Source organism: Passer domesticus, chromosome W (assembly GCF_036417665.1).
Source record: "Passer domesticus isolate bPasDom1 chromosome W, bPasDom1.hap1, whole genome shotgun sequence".
NCBI classification, from domain to species: domain Eukaryota; kingdom Metazoa; phylum Chordata; class Aves; order Passeriformes; family Passeridae; genus Passer; species Passer domesticus.
The window spans coordinates 47,184,075-47,199,383 of record NC_087511.1 but is presented as its reverse complement, the minus strand read 5'-3'; the positions used below and the strand labels follow the sequence as shown (position 1 = coordinate 47,199,383).

The 15,309-nt window shown below is 54.9% G+C and overlaps 1 protein-coding gene across 1 annotated transcript in view; it reads left to right on the top strand.

Moving 5' to 3' along the window:
* The window catches only part of LOC135289035 (WD repeat-containing protein 7-like), a 48,171-nt gene extending 33,273 nt beyond the window's left edge, over positions 1–14,898 (top strand). Inside the window, exons 23-28 of the mRNA XM_064402418.1 lie at positions 2,291–2,408; positions 3,594–3,743; positions 4,008–4,090; positions 5,647–5,746; positions 11,393–11,497; positions 12,181–14,898. Coding sequence (XP_064258488.1) covers positions 2,291–2,408; positions 3,594–3,743; positions 4,008–4,090; positions 5,647–5,746; positions 11,393–11,497; positions 12,181–12,384 — 760 coding nt within the window. The 3' untranslated portion in view covers positions 12,385–14,898. The remainder of the gene's footprint in view (positions 1–2,290; positions 2,409–3,593; positions 3,744–4,007; positions 4,091–5,646; positions 5,747–11,392; positions 11,498–12,180) is intronic.
* Positions 14,899–15,309: the final 411 nt, after the last annotated feature.

Below are 15,309 nucleotides of genomic sequence, written 5' to 3'. Positions count from 1 at the left end.
GTGGCTGCCCATCAGCAGTGTCCAGGGCCAGGCTGGACAAAGCGTGAGGCATCCCTAAGGTTCCTTTCAACCCACACCTTGCCACGATTCCATGAAATATTTGTTGGCAAGCACAGAATTTGAATGGCACCTTTCCACATCCATCACTCTTGAGGAGGTCAGTCACTTCTGACGTTATTCTAAGGTAGACGTTACCCATTTTATATGTTTTAATTTCCTCAAGGTACAAAGAATGAATCCTCGCGCTGTGTTGGACAAATTGGATTACCATTGTTTTTTGTGTGAGTGCAGTTCTGCCCTGTAGTGTGACAGGAGGCAGCAGCACCTTGTCCCTTCCCAGAGCCCCTCCTAAGCTCTGTTCTATGTAAATACTGACTTCCAGCATCCAAGTGAGCACGGCTCTTCAGCGAGTCCTTCTGCTCGTGTGATTCCACCCTTAGCTGTCAGGAAGATTAGTCTGGCTCTCCCTCCAAAGAGCAGGGAACAAATGAAGGGATCAGCGTGGAGCCTTGAGGAGCCCGGCCCAATTTTCCTCATGATAAATTGCATAATAAGCGCGAAAGCGTTCGCTTATTAATCCATAACAAGATTTAGATTGAAAACGGCCTGGTACATTGCTGACAGATCCAGGGTGGAGGGAGATGGAAAGAAATGGAGCAGCAATGTGTGCAGGGGTTAAGTGTGGCTCTCACCCTGCCGGAGCCCCGCTGAGCTCCCGCTTTGTGCCGGATTTGCCGTGGACACAATAACGGCACACAGCTGCCAGCGCCTCTCCCCCAGGTTTTATTAAAGAGCTTTTATGTCAAGCTTCTGCTTTTAGATAGAAAAGGAGAAATCACATTTATTGACCAGGAAAACGAGTGGGTTTCTTTTTTCCCTGCTGAATCAAGGGACTGTCCGAGCTGTTAGGCACAGCTCGGGTGCTTGGAACTCCTTGGCTCGTCCTGGCTCCCGAAGTGCCAAGGGAAGCTGCTCACTTGTGAGGATCAAGAGTGTTTTCCCAGCATTCTGAGGCTTTGATGTCTTGGCTGGGATGATGATAGGAATCATTTTTGGCTGTGTTTTTGCATTCTGAGTTAAGCTACACACAGGGAGAGGTTTGGGTTGGGGGTATTTTAGGATCATCCCATTCCCCCCTGCCATGGACTGGGACACCTTCCATTGTCCAGGAGTCCCATCCAGCCTGGTCTGAAACAATTCCAGGGATGGGGCAGCCACAGCCAGATGAGCAAATCACTTTAGGGTAATCCTTGCATTTCTGTCTGTGCCTTGGAGCACTCTGACCTGGTGGAAGGTGGGCTGGGATGGTCTGGGTGCTGTTGTCCTGGCAGGGCTGGCTCTCCCCTCCCTGTCACATCCTCCCGGGGAAGGAATTCACTGAAAGCCTGTTGCTTTCCAGGGAAATGCACACTTTGCCAAGCTTCTGTAGGGGAAAACACTGCTGGTGTGACACTTCAGAAAGGGAGAGAGGCTTTACTTGGTTTCACATTTGGGAGTTTTAATTTGCACAGTGATGGGGAAGGAAAATGAACTGGTTGGGATTATAAACTCCTGCTGTTCTCTTCCCAAAATATCAGTCAGAGAGCACGGGGGAGAGGGAGGAACCCCTTCCACAGGTGATCCAGAAAAATACGTGGCTGCCCCATCCCTGGAAGTGTTCAGGGCCGGGTTGGACAGGGCTGGGAGCAGTCTGGGAGAGTGGAAGGTGTCCCTGCCCATGGCAGGGGGTGGAACAGCTTACCCTTAAAACCCCTTCCAACCCAAACCAGCCTGTGATTCCATTTTGCACATTTTTGGATAATGTGCAGGGCACGTAGAAATTTTATTTTTGCATTTACTGGGTACTTAGCACCTTATTGCTTTTTGCTTTTATCTTGTCACAGCAAGTAAAAGCCTTGAATTAAGGAGAATTACCCTGGCCAGGGGATTTTTCAGGCTGTGTTTAAAATACTGTAAAAGCCCAACCCATAAATCCTTGGCAGGACGCTCCGGGCCTCCGTGGGGTGATATGTATTCAGCACATACAGATAATTTGTTAACAAGGCCTTTTGCCCACTTTGGACAGATGCACTTACTGTTTTCAATCTTCATGGTTAATTATTCGATTTGGGGTTGATGCTGGAACACCCTGACTCCTAATCACTGCTCTTTGTTGGGAGTCCATTATATTGGAACTGCCGGAGTGCTCCCGGTGACCTTGAAGTGACATTATAAGCTGGTTCTAATCTTTTCACTCTATATTTCTAACGCCGCTCTCCTTTGTGCCTGCCTTTGTGTGCCTCCCGTTTAGCATCACAATGGGGCTGCCCCTGAGCCCGGCGGCCGACTCGGCGCGCTCGGCTCGCCACGCGCTGTCGCTCATCGCCACGGCCCGCCCGCCCGCCTTCATCACCACCATCGCCAAGGAGGTGAGAGCCCGCCGGGGGCTCGGGAGCTCTTCCCGGGCCGGGCCGGGCGGGGAGCGCGCTGTGTGCGGGGTATGGCCCCGGCTGAGCCGGGGGACGGGGCCCGGCGGGGCCCGGGAGGTGTGCGGGGTGCAGGGCTCAGCAGTGCCCGGGAGGTGTGCGGGGTGCAGGGGTCAGAGGTGCCCGGGAGGTGTGCAGGGCTCAGCAGTGCCCGGGAGGTGTGCGGGGTGCAGGGCTCAGAGGTGCCCGGGAGGTGTGCGGGGTGCAGGGGTCAGAGGTGCCCGGGAGGTGTGCGGGGTGCAGGGCTCAGCAGTGCCCGGGAGGTGTGCGGGGTGCAGGGCTCAGCAGTGCCCGGGAGGTGTGCGGGGTGCAGGGCTCAGCAGTGCCCGGGAGGTGTGCGGGGTGCAGGGCTCAGCAGTGCCCGGGAGGTGTGCGGGGTGCAGGGCTCAGAGGTGCCCGGGAGGTGTGCGGGGTGCAGGGCTCAGAGGTGCCCGGGAGGTGTGCGGGGTGCAGGGCTCAGAGGTGCCCGGGAGGTGTACGGGGTGCAGGGCTCAGCGGTGCCCGGGGGGTGTGCGGGGTGCAGGGCTCAGCAGTGCTGGGTTCAGGGCTCAGCAGTGCTGGGATCAGGGCTCAGCAGTGCTGGGATCAGGGCTCAGCAGTGCAGGGTTCAGGGCTCAGCAGTGCTGGGATCAGGGCTCAGCAGTGCTGGGATCAGGGCTCAGCAGTGCAGGGTTCAGGGGCTCAGCAGTGCTGGCTCCAGGGGCTCAGCAGTGCTGGGTTCAGGGCTCAGCAGTGCTGGGATCAGGGCTCAGCAGTGCTGGCTCCAGGGGCTCAGCAGTGCAGGGTTTAGGGGCTCAGCAGTGCTGGGTTCAGGGGTCAGAGACAGTGCTGGCTCCAGGGGCTCAGTGGTGCCCTGTTGGCAATGCTGGCTCCAGGGGCTCAGCTGACCTGGCGGCAGTGCTGGCTCCAGGGGCTCAGTGGTGCTGGGTTCAGGGGTCAGAGACAGTGCTGGCTCCAGGGGCTCGGTGGTGCTGGGTTCAGGGGTCAGAGACAGCGCTGGCTCCAGGGGCTCAGCGGTGCCCTGTTGGCAATGCTGGCTCCAGGGCTCAGCTGCCCTCGAGGCACTGCTGGCTCCAGGCCCAGCCTGGCCGCCCCCGAGCCTCTCCGCAGCCGGCCCCTGCCCCCCAGGTGCACAGGCACACGGCGCTGGCGGCCAACACGCAGTCGCAGCAGAACATCCACACCAGCACGCTGGCCCGCGCCAAGGGCGAGATCCTGCGCGTCATCGAGATCCTCATCGACAAGATGCCCGCCGACGTGGTGGACCTGCTGGTGGAGGTGAGGCCTGAGCTGCTGCCTCCGCTCAGGAGCTTCCCTGTGGGCTTTGGGAGGGGAGAAATACCAATTTCTTACACTCTAAAATTGCATTAAATAAATCGTGCTGTTGGGAAAAACATCCTAAAGGTCAAAGCCAGGGTGGACGCAGCTTGGGCCAACCTGATCTGCTGGAAAGTGCAGGGCTTGGAATGGGATGATCTTCACAGCTTGAATTATAGAGCGTACACACAGATCGTCAACTGAACGGTGATTTTTGTTCTCAAGGTGATGGACATCATCATGTACTGCCTGGAAGGATCTTTGGTTAAGAAAAAGGGTCTTCAGGAATGTTTTCCAGCCATCTGCAGGTGAGCTCTTCCTCTGGGGATCCTGTGAAGTAAATGATGGGATCACCAGCAGGATGTATTTCCTAATTAAGGGTGAAAGTCTTTTAGGTGACACAACAAAGAGTGAAAGGTGATTTATAAATGGGGACATTTCCAGTATCTTTAAATGTGAATAAATATCCCAGTCATCCTCTTAAACTGGTCCAGCCAATAAATTGTAATAATCACCTGTCAGCCATTACATTTTAATTTAATAACCTATTAAAATATTGAATAGTTTCACGGAAAGAACAATTATCCTATTGCCAGGCTGGATACTGATGGAGATGATCTTCCTCCTTCCTGGTGCTTTAAGTGGCTTTCCTTAAAACATAAAGGCAAGGATAAATGGGAATTGGTGCCCCATCTCCCTATTCCTGTGTATATTTATAGCAGTCCAGGAGTTTAAAATTCTCTGCAATTGCTGGTAATATTTCCTGGTTATAGCCAGTGTAAAAATGATCCAGCACCAGCGGGGCCCACGGGGAATTGCCACCAGGCCAGAGCAGATGGGGAGATCTCTGGGGACACCCCACTGTGTGTCCCAGTGTTCCCAGTGTTCCAGTGCTGCCCTGGACCTGTGCACATGTGGCCAAACCCTTGGACCACGGGAAGAGCAGGCTGAGGGAAGGACGGTCAGCGCCTCAGGGAGGGACACCCCGCCCTGCCAAGCTGCAGCTGAGCTGCGTTTCCCTTTTCCCTGCACAAAAACTGGGGCTTTTCCTCCTTCTCTTCTGTTCTTCATTGGTTTCTCCCCGTGTTCCATCCTGCTTTTCCTCCCAGCTGCCATCCATGCATGTCTCGTACCTGCGTGTGAGCAGTTGCTATGGCACTGGGAATCCCCAGGAACCCGGAGAGAAGGCTGAAGGATGGCTTCTTTGAAGCCCTAAACATGCTCAGCAATACAGTTTGAGACTGGTTCCAGGTGTTTCTTCTGGTGCATTTTGGCAGAGGAAAATCTAGCTGCAAAATTCCAACGTAATTCAGAATGCAGCTGGCACTTCCACAGGTCTGCTCTCCTGTGATGAGGCACAGTGATATCCCCAAGGATTTGAGTTTGCAGTTAGCATTTAGTGTCTTTGGCTTTCAAAGTGTTGAAATTCCTGGGATTTTGCAGCTGTTGGAATTCCATATGGTCAGACTGGGTGTTCAGGACTATTGCAGCCTTTACCCCAAGGGTGTTATTGGAGTGTGTGATGGCGAATTTCCCTCTTTCTTTACGCCCATCAAAAATTGATGAGTTTGCTTATTTCTCCTTCCACTTCCCTTCCTTTCTGTCTGATTTCCACGGGGAAATGCCCTCAGTCACGCAGGGTGTTGGATGGGCACCTAACCAGCTTTACTGAGCTGTTCCAGCACAGGGAGGGTACCCCCATGCCATAAATAAACCTGCTGGACAAATCTGCTCAGGTTCCATGGATCACACCCACCCTCAGCTGTTTCTGTGGAGTGCCAGGTGTTCCAGGGCAGCGAGCAGGGCTGTAAACCAGCTCTGAGCCTGCCGTGCCAGCCTCACTGCCCGCTGTGCTGCCCCCCAGGTTCTACATGGTGAGCTACTACGAGCGCAGCCACCGCGTCGCCGTGGGCGCGCGCCACGGCTCCGTGGCCCTCTACGACATCCGCACGGGCAAGTGCCAGGTGAGCAGGGGCTGGGGCATCGCTGCTGCTGCTGCTGCTGGGTGCCCGGGACAGCACCAGGGATCAGCAGCCCAGTCGAGGAGCGCTGCTGGCCGCGCTCCCTGGCACCGCGCGGGTGCCACCGGGTTCGCCCCAGGGTTGTCTCTCCTGGGCTGACAGTCCCCTGAAATTTGGAATTAGTTACTCTGTGCTGTAAATTCAGAAGTTCAGAAGTGCAATATTCAGAAGTTCCTTACTTTTCTAAATAGTCTTCCACATTAACCATGAAAAATAGTGCTGCGGGTGACCAAATGGACTCCCAGGATAATTAGGTCCTTTTCAGGTTTAATTATTATGAGTGAGATACAAAAATTTTCCAGATCAATTACTATGGGGCAGTACCATCTATTGGATACAGGTTCCTGCCTCCAAGTCCGATTTTATACGTAATTTCTCACAACTGCAGATTTTTCTGGCTGCTCAAAAACATGGAATAACTTTAGGACGGTGCAGCTGAAAAAGCTGTGCCATCAGAGAAAAGCTCAGGTTTTTAATTTTCTTTCCTGTGAGGGGTTTTGGGATCCTAAAAAGCATTTTGGGTTTAGTTTTTTTCCCCCTTCCAGGTAATTTTAATTTTTTTGAGAAAGGTGGTTGTAGGAACTGACTGAGAAATTACTTGGAGTGATCAATAGGATGATGGGTATCAAAAATCCCCCTTTTTAATAAAAATTAAACCAGCATTTGTCTAGGATGGGCTTTCCCCTCAGTAAAATTTACTATGTTAGTAGACTGTATTCAGACTATTCCAAATGCAAACACTGAATCTCTTTCTCCATAGCTCCACATCAAAAGCAGGTTCTCTCTCCTCTGCCATGACATGACCCCGTTAACCCTCTCGGGGTGCTGCTGCTGTTGCGATGTGGCTCCGTGGGGCTGCTGGGGCTGGCAGTGCCCTCGCCGTGCTGGGACTGATGTGTGCCCCAGCGTGGCTGGCTGCTGATGGCTCCCACAGCAGAGCTGCTGACCCCACCGCTCGCTGCCCACGGCTGCTCACCCGTCTCCATGGCACCCCAATAAATGCCCTGCTCCCTGCCTCCGGGAGCCAGCCCGTCCTCAGCCACGGCTTCTGTCCCCGTTCCGAGGAGAATCCCTGTGCTCATGTGCTGTCCCACACAGCAGCAGCAGCAGCCCTCCATATTCCCCTCCATATTCCTCCTCACACATTCCCCCTCACACATTCCTGCTCCATATTCCCCCTCCATATTCCCCCTCACCTATTTCCCCTCACATATTCCCTCTCCAGATTCTCCCCCACTCATTCCTCCTCCATATTTCCCCTCACACATTCCTCCTCACACATTCCTGCTCTATACTCCCCCTCACTGATTCCTCTTCCGTATTTCCCCTCATACATTCCCGCTCCATATTCACCCTCACTCATTGCTCCCTCATATTTCCCCTCACTCATTCCCCTCCATATTTCCCCTCACATATTCCCCCTCTATATTTGCCCTCACTCATTGCTCTTCCATGTTTCCTCTCACACATTCCCCCTCACACCTTCCCGCTCCATATTTCCTCTCACCCATTCACCTCTATCTTCCCCTCACTCATTCCCCTCCATATTCCCCTCACACATTCCCCTCCATGCTCCCCTCACACATTCCCGCTCCATATTTCCCCTCAGCCATTCACCTCTACCTTCCCCTCACTCCTCCTCCATCTTCCCCTCACACATTCCCCTCCATCTTCCCCTCACACATTCCCCTCCATGTTCCCACTCCATATTCCCCTCACACATTCTCCTCCATGTTCCCCTCACACATTTCCCCTCACACATTCCCCTCCATCTTCCCCTCACACATTCCCCTCCATGTTCCCCTCACACATTCCCCTCCATGTTCCCCTCACACATTTCCCCTCACACATTCCCCTCCATGTTCCCCTCACACATTCCCCTCCATGTTCCCCTCACACATTCCCCTCCATGTTCCCCTCACACATTTCCCCTCACACATTCCCCTCCATGTTCCCCTCACACATTCCCCTCCATGTTCCCACTCCATATTCCCCTCACACATTCTCCTCCATGTTCCCCTCACACATTTCCCCTCACACATTCCCCTCCATCTTCCCCTCACACATTCCCCTCCATGTTCCCCTCACACATTCCCCTCCATGTTCCCCTCACACATTCCCCTCCATGTTCCCCTCACACATTCCCCCTCACACTTTCCCCTCCATGTTCCCCTCACACATTCCCCTCCATGTTCCCACTCCATATTCCCCTCACTCATTCCCCTCCGTGTTCCCCTCACACATTCCCCTCCATGTTCCCCTCACACATTCCCCTCCATCTTCCCCTCACATATTCCCCTTCATGTTCCCCTCACACATTCCCCTCCATGTTCCCCTCACACATTCCCCTCCATGTTCCCCTCACACATTCCCCTCCATCTTCCCCTCACACATTCCCCTCCATGTTCCCCTCACCCGTTCCCCCTCAGACATGACAGGGGTTCCATTCTGAAGCAAAGAATTCCTCAGAACTGGCTGAACTCCATTCCAGTTTTGGGAACAGCTAGCAGTGGTGTTTGCTGTGGAATCCGTGCCGAGCTTTCCCGGCTGGAGCAGCAGTGGGTTTATGGCAGGTTCTTTGGGGTGCAGGGGGCTCAGGGCTGTGTGCCAGGCTCTCCCCGCTGGATGGAGCAGTGGGTTTGTGGCAGGTTCTTTGGGGTGCAGGGGGCTCAGGGCTGTGTGCCAGGCTCTCCCCGCTGGATGGAGCAGTGGGTTTGTGGCAGGTTCTTTGGGGTGCAGGGGGCTCAGGGCTGTGTGCCAGGCTCTCCCCGCTGGATGGAGCAGTGGGTTTATGGCAGGTTCTTTGGGGTGCAGGGGGCTCAGGGCTGTGTGCCAGGCTCTCCCCGCTGGATGGAGCAGTGGGTTTATGGCAGGTTCTTTGGGGTGCAGGGGGCTCAGGGCTGTGTGCCAGGCTCTCCCCGCTGGATGGAGCAGCCCCTGGCAGATGTGCAGTGCCCTCACCCAGGGGGGGCTCCAGGTGCCCCGCAAGGTTCATGTGTGGTTTTATCCTGGTGTTTTACCCTGGGGCACTGCCTGCCATTGCACAGCCAAATCACGGCTGCCTTTCCCTGTCCCTGTCCCTGTCCCTGCCCCTTTCCCTGTCCCTGTTCCTGTCCCTTTCCCTGTCCCTGTCCCCTGTCCCTGTCCCTGTCCCTGTCCCTGTTCCTGTCCCTTTCCCTGTCCCTGTCCCTGCCCCTGTCCCTGTCCCTGTCCCTGTCCCTGCCCCTGTCCCTGGGGCTGAGCGTGGCTCTCCCAGCCGGGGCTCCAGGGCCGTGCCAGTTCTCAGCTCCATCCCCAGGGCCATTCCCTGGGTGGCTCTGTGATTTTATTTTAAAGATTTAAAAATTAAAGATTAAAGCAGGTTGTGCGGCGCTCCTGTCCCAGGTGAGGCAGAGGTTAAACTCAGCAGCTCCCCAAAAAGAAGGTGGAGCTTCCCTCAGCACCTTCCATCACAATCCCATGATGACTATTGATCCCCTCCTTCCTCCTTCCCAGCTTCTCCCGGCTCTGGCAGTCCTGCATCTTGATCGGGGCTGAGATGAGATCTGGGATTTGATAAAGATAATTGATGCTTCTCAGGGAATTGGAAACAGTTCTGAGGGCAGCAGCTCCACCTGGAAATGTGCCCTTTGTTTGCCCAGCCCCGAGCCCCACGGCCACGGCCCGAATTAGGCACAAATGGCAATTTTTATCCCAAAATCAACCCTTGGAGTAACAGTTACAACAATAATTCATAGCAATGTCAAAGGATTAGGCAACAGGATTAAGGTATCGTTGAGCACAAGCTCTGTTTGCCCAATTAAACACTAAGATAATATTACATTCCAACCAAATTCTTAATATTTTGCGTAAGATTCCTAATTATTAACACAGAGGTAAAAATCCTGCACTTAAAGGTGCAGTAACACAGGAAAATACTGATGCTATAAATGCTATTTTATATCAGATTAAACACTAAAATGAGACTGGAGAGAGAGATGGCAGGTAACTGAATTTTAGGATACCTGATAGTTGATGGGAAAATATTAATCTTTTCCCAGGTGAATTCTTGCTGAGTACCCGAATCTGGCCCAAAATCCCCCAATTAATTCCTCAGTACAGGTTCTTTAATTATCTTCTTTTCCTTTACGACCATATTTGGGTCTATAAGGGGAGACTCTGAAATATTCCATTTTTATTGATTAAATCTTGGGATTCATCATAAATATTTAGAGCTGCATTTCAGAAATACATGTAATTTTTGTACCTAAAACCTGGGTCATTTGCACCGGAAGATTAAAGAGAAACAGAAGTTATTTTGGGTTTATTTCAAAGCAAAAACTACTTTTAAGCCTGGGCTGGAATCAATAATGTTTGGTCCTGGGTCCTTCCAGAATTAAAATCCCAGCAATCCCAGCATTAATTGGATTGTGCAGGGCTGATTTTCTTTCAGTCCTGGATGCCTTGGCAAAGTTTGATTTATGTGGAAGGCAGAAAAGGATTTAATATTCCATTTGGAATGAATCGTGGCCTGGCTTAATTAATGACAGAGGAGAAGATGCTGCTCTTGAAAGCAGGGCTTTAAAAACCTGCAGCCCACACCTGCACTTCCAGCAGAGCTGTCCCTGGAAAGCACCCCCTGAAATCCAGAGAAAAGGCAATTCCTGAGTGCAGCCTCAGCTGGATGGGCCAGATAGCACAGGGAGGGATTTCCACTGGTTTGTTTATTAAATCAGATGATTAGAGGTGCTGGAACCGGCGTGGGTTTGCAGAGCTTTCCCTTGCATTGCTTCAAACACGGGGATTTCTTTGGAAATCTGGCATTTTGCTGCACTTACTGATCCAGAGTGGGTTTTTACATCACCTTTAGGGGCTTGTGCAGTTCAGTGGAGACTGTCCCCAGCTCTGGGCTGGGAACTGGGTTGTGGGGTGATGGGGTGATGGGGTGATGGGGCAGGTGCCCTTCCCCTTCAGGCCCTCGCAGAGGGGAGCTGGGAGCAGCTGCCCCATCCTTGGGGACAGTGAGGACGTTTCCAAGCTGGTGTCCCACCCTGTGTGCCCGAGCGCCTGCTGTGGTCTGCCTTTGCTAAGAGCACAGAAATCCTGGCTGGGGAGGATTAGCATCAATTAGAGAAGCACTGCCTTTAAATAACAAAGCAGCTGGATTCCCTCAAGGATTTGTGCTTCTTGGAACGGATTCCAGGAGTAAAAAAGAGCAACAAGTGTGCTGCTCCTATTGATTTCAACCTTTGTCTCACCAAAACATCTTTTATTGACAAGTGTTCCGTGCTTGTTAAGTGCTAAAGAGCGGGATGGGGCTAACTAATTAACTGTGGGGATCCCATTAAACAGAGACATTTGGGGTTCACTCACCTTTTCCACCAGGAATAAATTAATACCTTAATGGGTTCTTAATAGATCAGGCTCATTGCAGGTGCACACCCGGGGATGGTCACGGGGGCTGCTGGTGGGGTTCTGCTGGTGCTGATCCAGTGGGGTGGGGTGTTCCAGGAGAACTTGGGTTTTTGGGGCCTTTTTGGGGTGCTGCTGGGGGAGAGGAGCTCTCTGGGGCGGCCTGCCCCTCACTGCTGTGGTGTGTGCTGTTCCCAGACCATCCACGGCCACAAGGGACCCATCACGGCCGTGGCCTTCGCCCCCGACGGCCGCTACCTGGCCACCTACTCCAACTCGGACAGCCACCTGTGCTTCTGGCAGGTGAGGACACCCTCCTCCTCCTCCTCCTCCTCCTCCTGTGTGCCACCACCTCGGGGGGGATTTCATCCCTGCTCTTCATGCATTAAACGGCTCCAGCGGGGACAAAATCCCGGGGGAGGGAAGGTCAGACTGGGCTTGGGGCAGCCTGGACTGGCGGGAGGTGACCCTGCCCCTGGAAGGTGACCCTGCCCCTGGAAGGTGACCCTGCCCCTGGAAGGTGACCCTGCCCACGGCAGGGCGTGGAATGAGCTGATCCTTAAAATCGCAGCCCAAACACGAGGGGTTCAACACCCTGTGTGTGCTTCTCAAATGTGACCCCGTGCGCTGGTGATTTTTCCCTTCCGTGTCCCGCTTGGCACTATTATTAATGCAGGAAAATCAGGAGCATTAGTCATCCTAAAAGGGTTATTACTCACGATGATTTAAATTGTGGAAATGTCAGCGGGTGCCGTGATTTACACCCGGGACAAGGCTGGCTGGGAGCGGGCGCTGCTCGGGATTCAGGACACGGCAGTGGGAATGAACCACCCCAGGGATTGCCGGGGACAGGAATCCATGTGGGGGCATGCAGACCCAAGGCCGGGTCGAGCTCCGGGGTCCCTCCCCACCCTGGTGGTCCTGCTGGGTCTCTCTCTGGGAGCTGCAAACCCTCGGAGCCGGGCTCAGGCAGGCTGTCCCCGCAGATGAACACCTCCCTGCTGGGCAGCATCGGCATGCTCAACTCGGCCCCGCAGCTGCGCTGCGTCAAGACCTTCCAGGTGCCGCCGGTGCAGCCGGCCTCGCCGGGCTCGCACACCGCGCTGCGCCTGGCGCGCCTCATCTGGACCTCCAACCGCAACATCATCCTCATGGCGCACGACGGCAAGGAGCACCGCTTCATGGTCTAGGGACAGCGTCCTCATGGCCACGAGGGCAAGGAGCACCGCTTCATGGTCTAGGGACAGCGTCCTCATGGCCACGAGGGCAAGGAGCACCGCTTCATGGTCTAGGGACAGCGTCCTCATGGCCACGAGGGCAAGGAGCACCGCTTCATGGTCTGGGGACAGCATCCTCATGGCCACGAGGGCAAGGAGCACCGCTTCATGGTCTAGGGACAGCGTCCTCATGGCCACGAGGGCAAGGAGCACCGCTTCATGGTCTAGGGACAGCGTCCTCATGGCCACGAGGGCAAGGAGCCCCGCTTCATGGTCTAGGGACAGCGTCCTCATGGCCACGAGGGCAAGGAGCCCCGCTTCATGGTCTGGGCACAGCCAGGGTCTGTCCCTGCACCCCTTCATGGCCATGGCACAGCCAGGGTCTGTCCCTGCACCCCTTCATGGCCATGGCACAGCCAGGGTCTGTCCCTGCACCCCTTCATGGCCATGGCACAGCCAGGGTCTGTCCCTGCACCCCTTCATGGCCGTGGCACAGCCAGGGTCTGGCCCTGCACCCCTTCATGGCCATGGCACAGCCAGGGTCTGGCCCTGCACCCCTTCATGGTCTGGGGACAGCCAGGGTCTGTCCCTGCACCCCTTCATGGCCATGGCACAGCCAAGGTCTGTCCCTGCACCCCTTCATGGTCTGGGCACAGCCAGGGTCTGTCCCTGCACCCCTTCATGGTCTGGGCACAGCCAGGGTCTGTCCCTGCACCCCTTCATGGCCATGGCACAGCCAGGGTCTGTCCCTGCACCCCTTCATGGCCATGGCACTGCCAGGGTCTGTCCCTGCAGGGCTTCATGGTCTGGGCACAGCCAGGGTCTGTCCCTGCACCCCTTCATGGCCATGGCACAGCCAGGGTCTGTCCCTGCACCCCTTCATGGCCATGGCACAGCCAGGGTCTGTCCCTGCACCCCTTCATGGTCTGGGCACTGCCAGGGTCTGTCCCTGCACCCCTTCTTGGTCTGGGCACAGCCAAGGTCTGTCCCTGCACCCCTTCATGGCCAGGGCACAGCCAGGGTCTGTCCCTGCACCCCTTCATGGCCAGGGCACAGCCAGGGTCTGTCCCTGCACCCCTTCATGGCCATGGCACTGCCAGGGTCTGTCCCTGCAGGGCTTCATGGTCTGGGCACAGCCAGGGTCTGTCCCTGCACCCCTTCATGGCCATGGCACAGCCAGGGTCTGTCCCTGCACCCCTTCATGGCCATGGCACAGCCAGGGTCTGTCCCTGCACCCCTTCATGGCCATGGCACTGCCAGGGTCTGGCCCTGCACCCCTTCATGGCCATGGCACAGCCAGGGTCTGTCCCTGCACCCCTTCATGACCATGGGGACAGCCAGGGTCTGTCCCTGCACCCCTTCATGGTCTGGGCACAGCCAGGGTCTGTCCCTGCACCCCTTCATGGTCTAGGGACAGCCAGGGTCTGTCCCTGCACCCCTTCATGGCCATGGCACAGCCAGGGTCTGTCCCTGCACCCCTTCATGGCCATGGCACAGCCAGGGTCTGTCCCTGCAGCTCCCCAGGGTCCCCTGCATGGCACCCACCCCCATCCCTCGGCAGTGGCAGTGTTTACCAAAAAGGCTTTTACCAAAAAGTGTTTACATGGTGACCACTTGGGGATGGGGTCTGGGGGCCTGTGCTGAGCTGCTGTCTGAAGGGGTTGGATGTGCTGCCGTGGCCAGGCCGGAAGGAAAAATAGTCCACATGTAAATAAATAATTTAAAAATGCTGTTAAATGGCAGGCTTGGGGGAAAAAAAAAGTATTTATGTAGAAAGGTGGTTTTTGCCACCGGTGCAGGTATTTATTTAAATAAAGGACAAAGGGGGCCATTTTGAATGGAGAAATGATCAAAATTATGGAAAAAAATGAATTGTTGACTGGATGTACTGAAATATTTCCTTCAGTAGGAATATTCCTGTGTGACACTCGCTGTGACTGTGTTTCCTTCTTACATATCTGATTTTGTGGAATATTTTGTGTGAAATTTTCTGGTTTCTGCTCATGGGAAAGAGAGAAAATCTCTCCAATCCTTTTATTTCAGTATCTCTGTTTGTGCAGCTTTTCCTTGGCCGCAGAGCTCGGACCTGAGGCTGGCACTGCCTGCTAAGCTAAAAATGGTACTTGTTCCCCAAATGAAGGGATCCATTTCTCACCTGGCTCCAAAAGAGACATGAAATGTCTTTTACTGTGCTTGGGGTTATCTGTGTGGTGCAGGGTGGGGTTTGCAGCCCGGGAGCTCTGTGTCTGTGTGCTGTGCCAGGGCTGCTGCCCGTGCCACCCTGCTGCTGCCAGCTCCCCGTGTCCTGGGCCTCGTCCCTGTGCCCTGGGGGTGCCCTGGGGGTGCCCCTGGGTGACAGGGGACAGGCAGTCACCCTGTGGTGTTCCAGTGTCTGCCTCTCCACACAGCTGCTCCCCCCTCTGTGGGTTGAAACTCGCGGTGTAAATATGCTCGTGGAATAAACCTGGGCTGAAACGCGTTGCCTTGCACGGGTGTCCGTGGTCTTTGCCCACTCTTCAGCAGTCTGTCACTGACAAATCTCCATTTCCTTTGGGATGGGGGCAGAATGGTTTGGCTTGGAAGGATCTCCTCATTCCCTGCCTTGTCCCTGTGCAGCTGGAGCCCGCAGCCCTGCCAGGCTGGCGAGCTCCCTGGAGGAGCTCAGAGCAGTTGGGCTGGGCACTGCCTTTGGGGCATGGCACAGGAGGCCCCTGTGCCGTGGGATGCTCTGGAATTACCTGCTCGGTCTCCAAACTCGCGTGGGTGTGTCCAGCCTCTGTTCCTGGGCAGAGCAGGGGGATCCAGGGGGGCACGGGGCCTGCAGAATCCTCTCCTCTCCTCTCCTCCAGCTGCAGCCAGAGCCTTGGAGCATCAGCAGCTGGGAGGAGCAGGGAAATA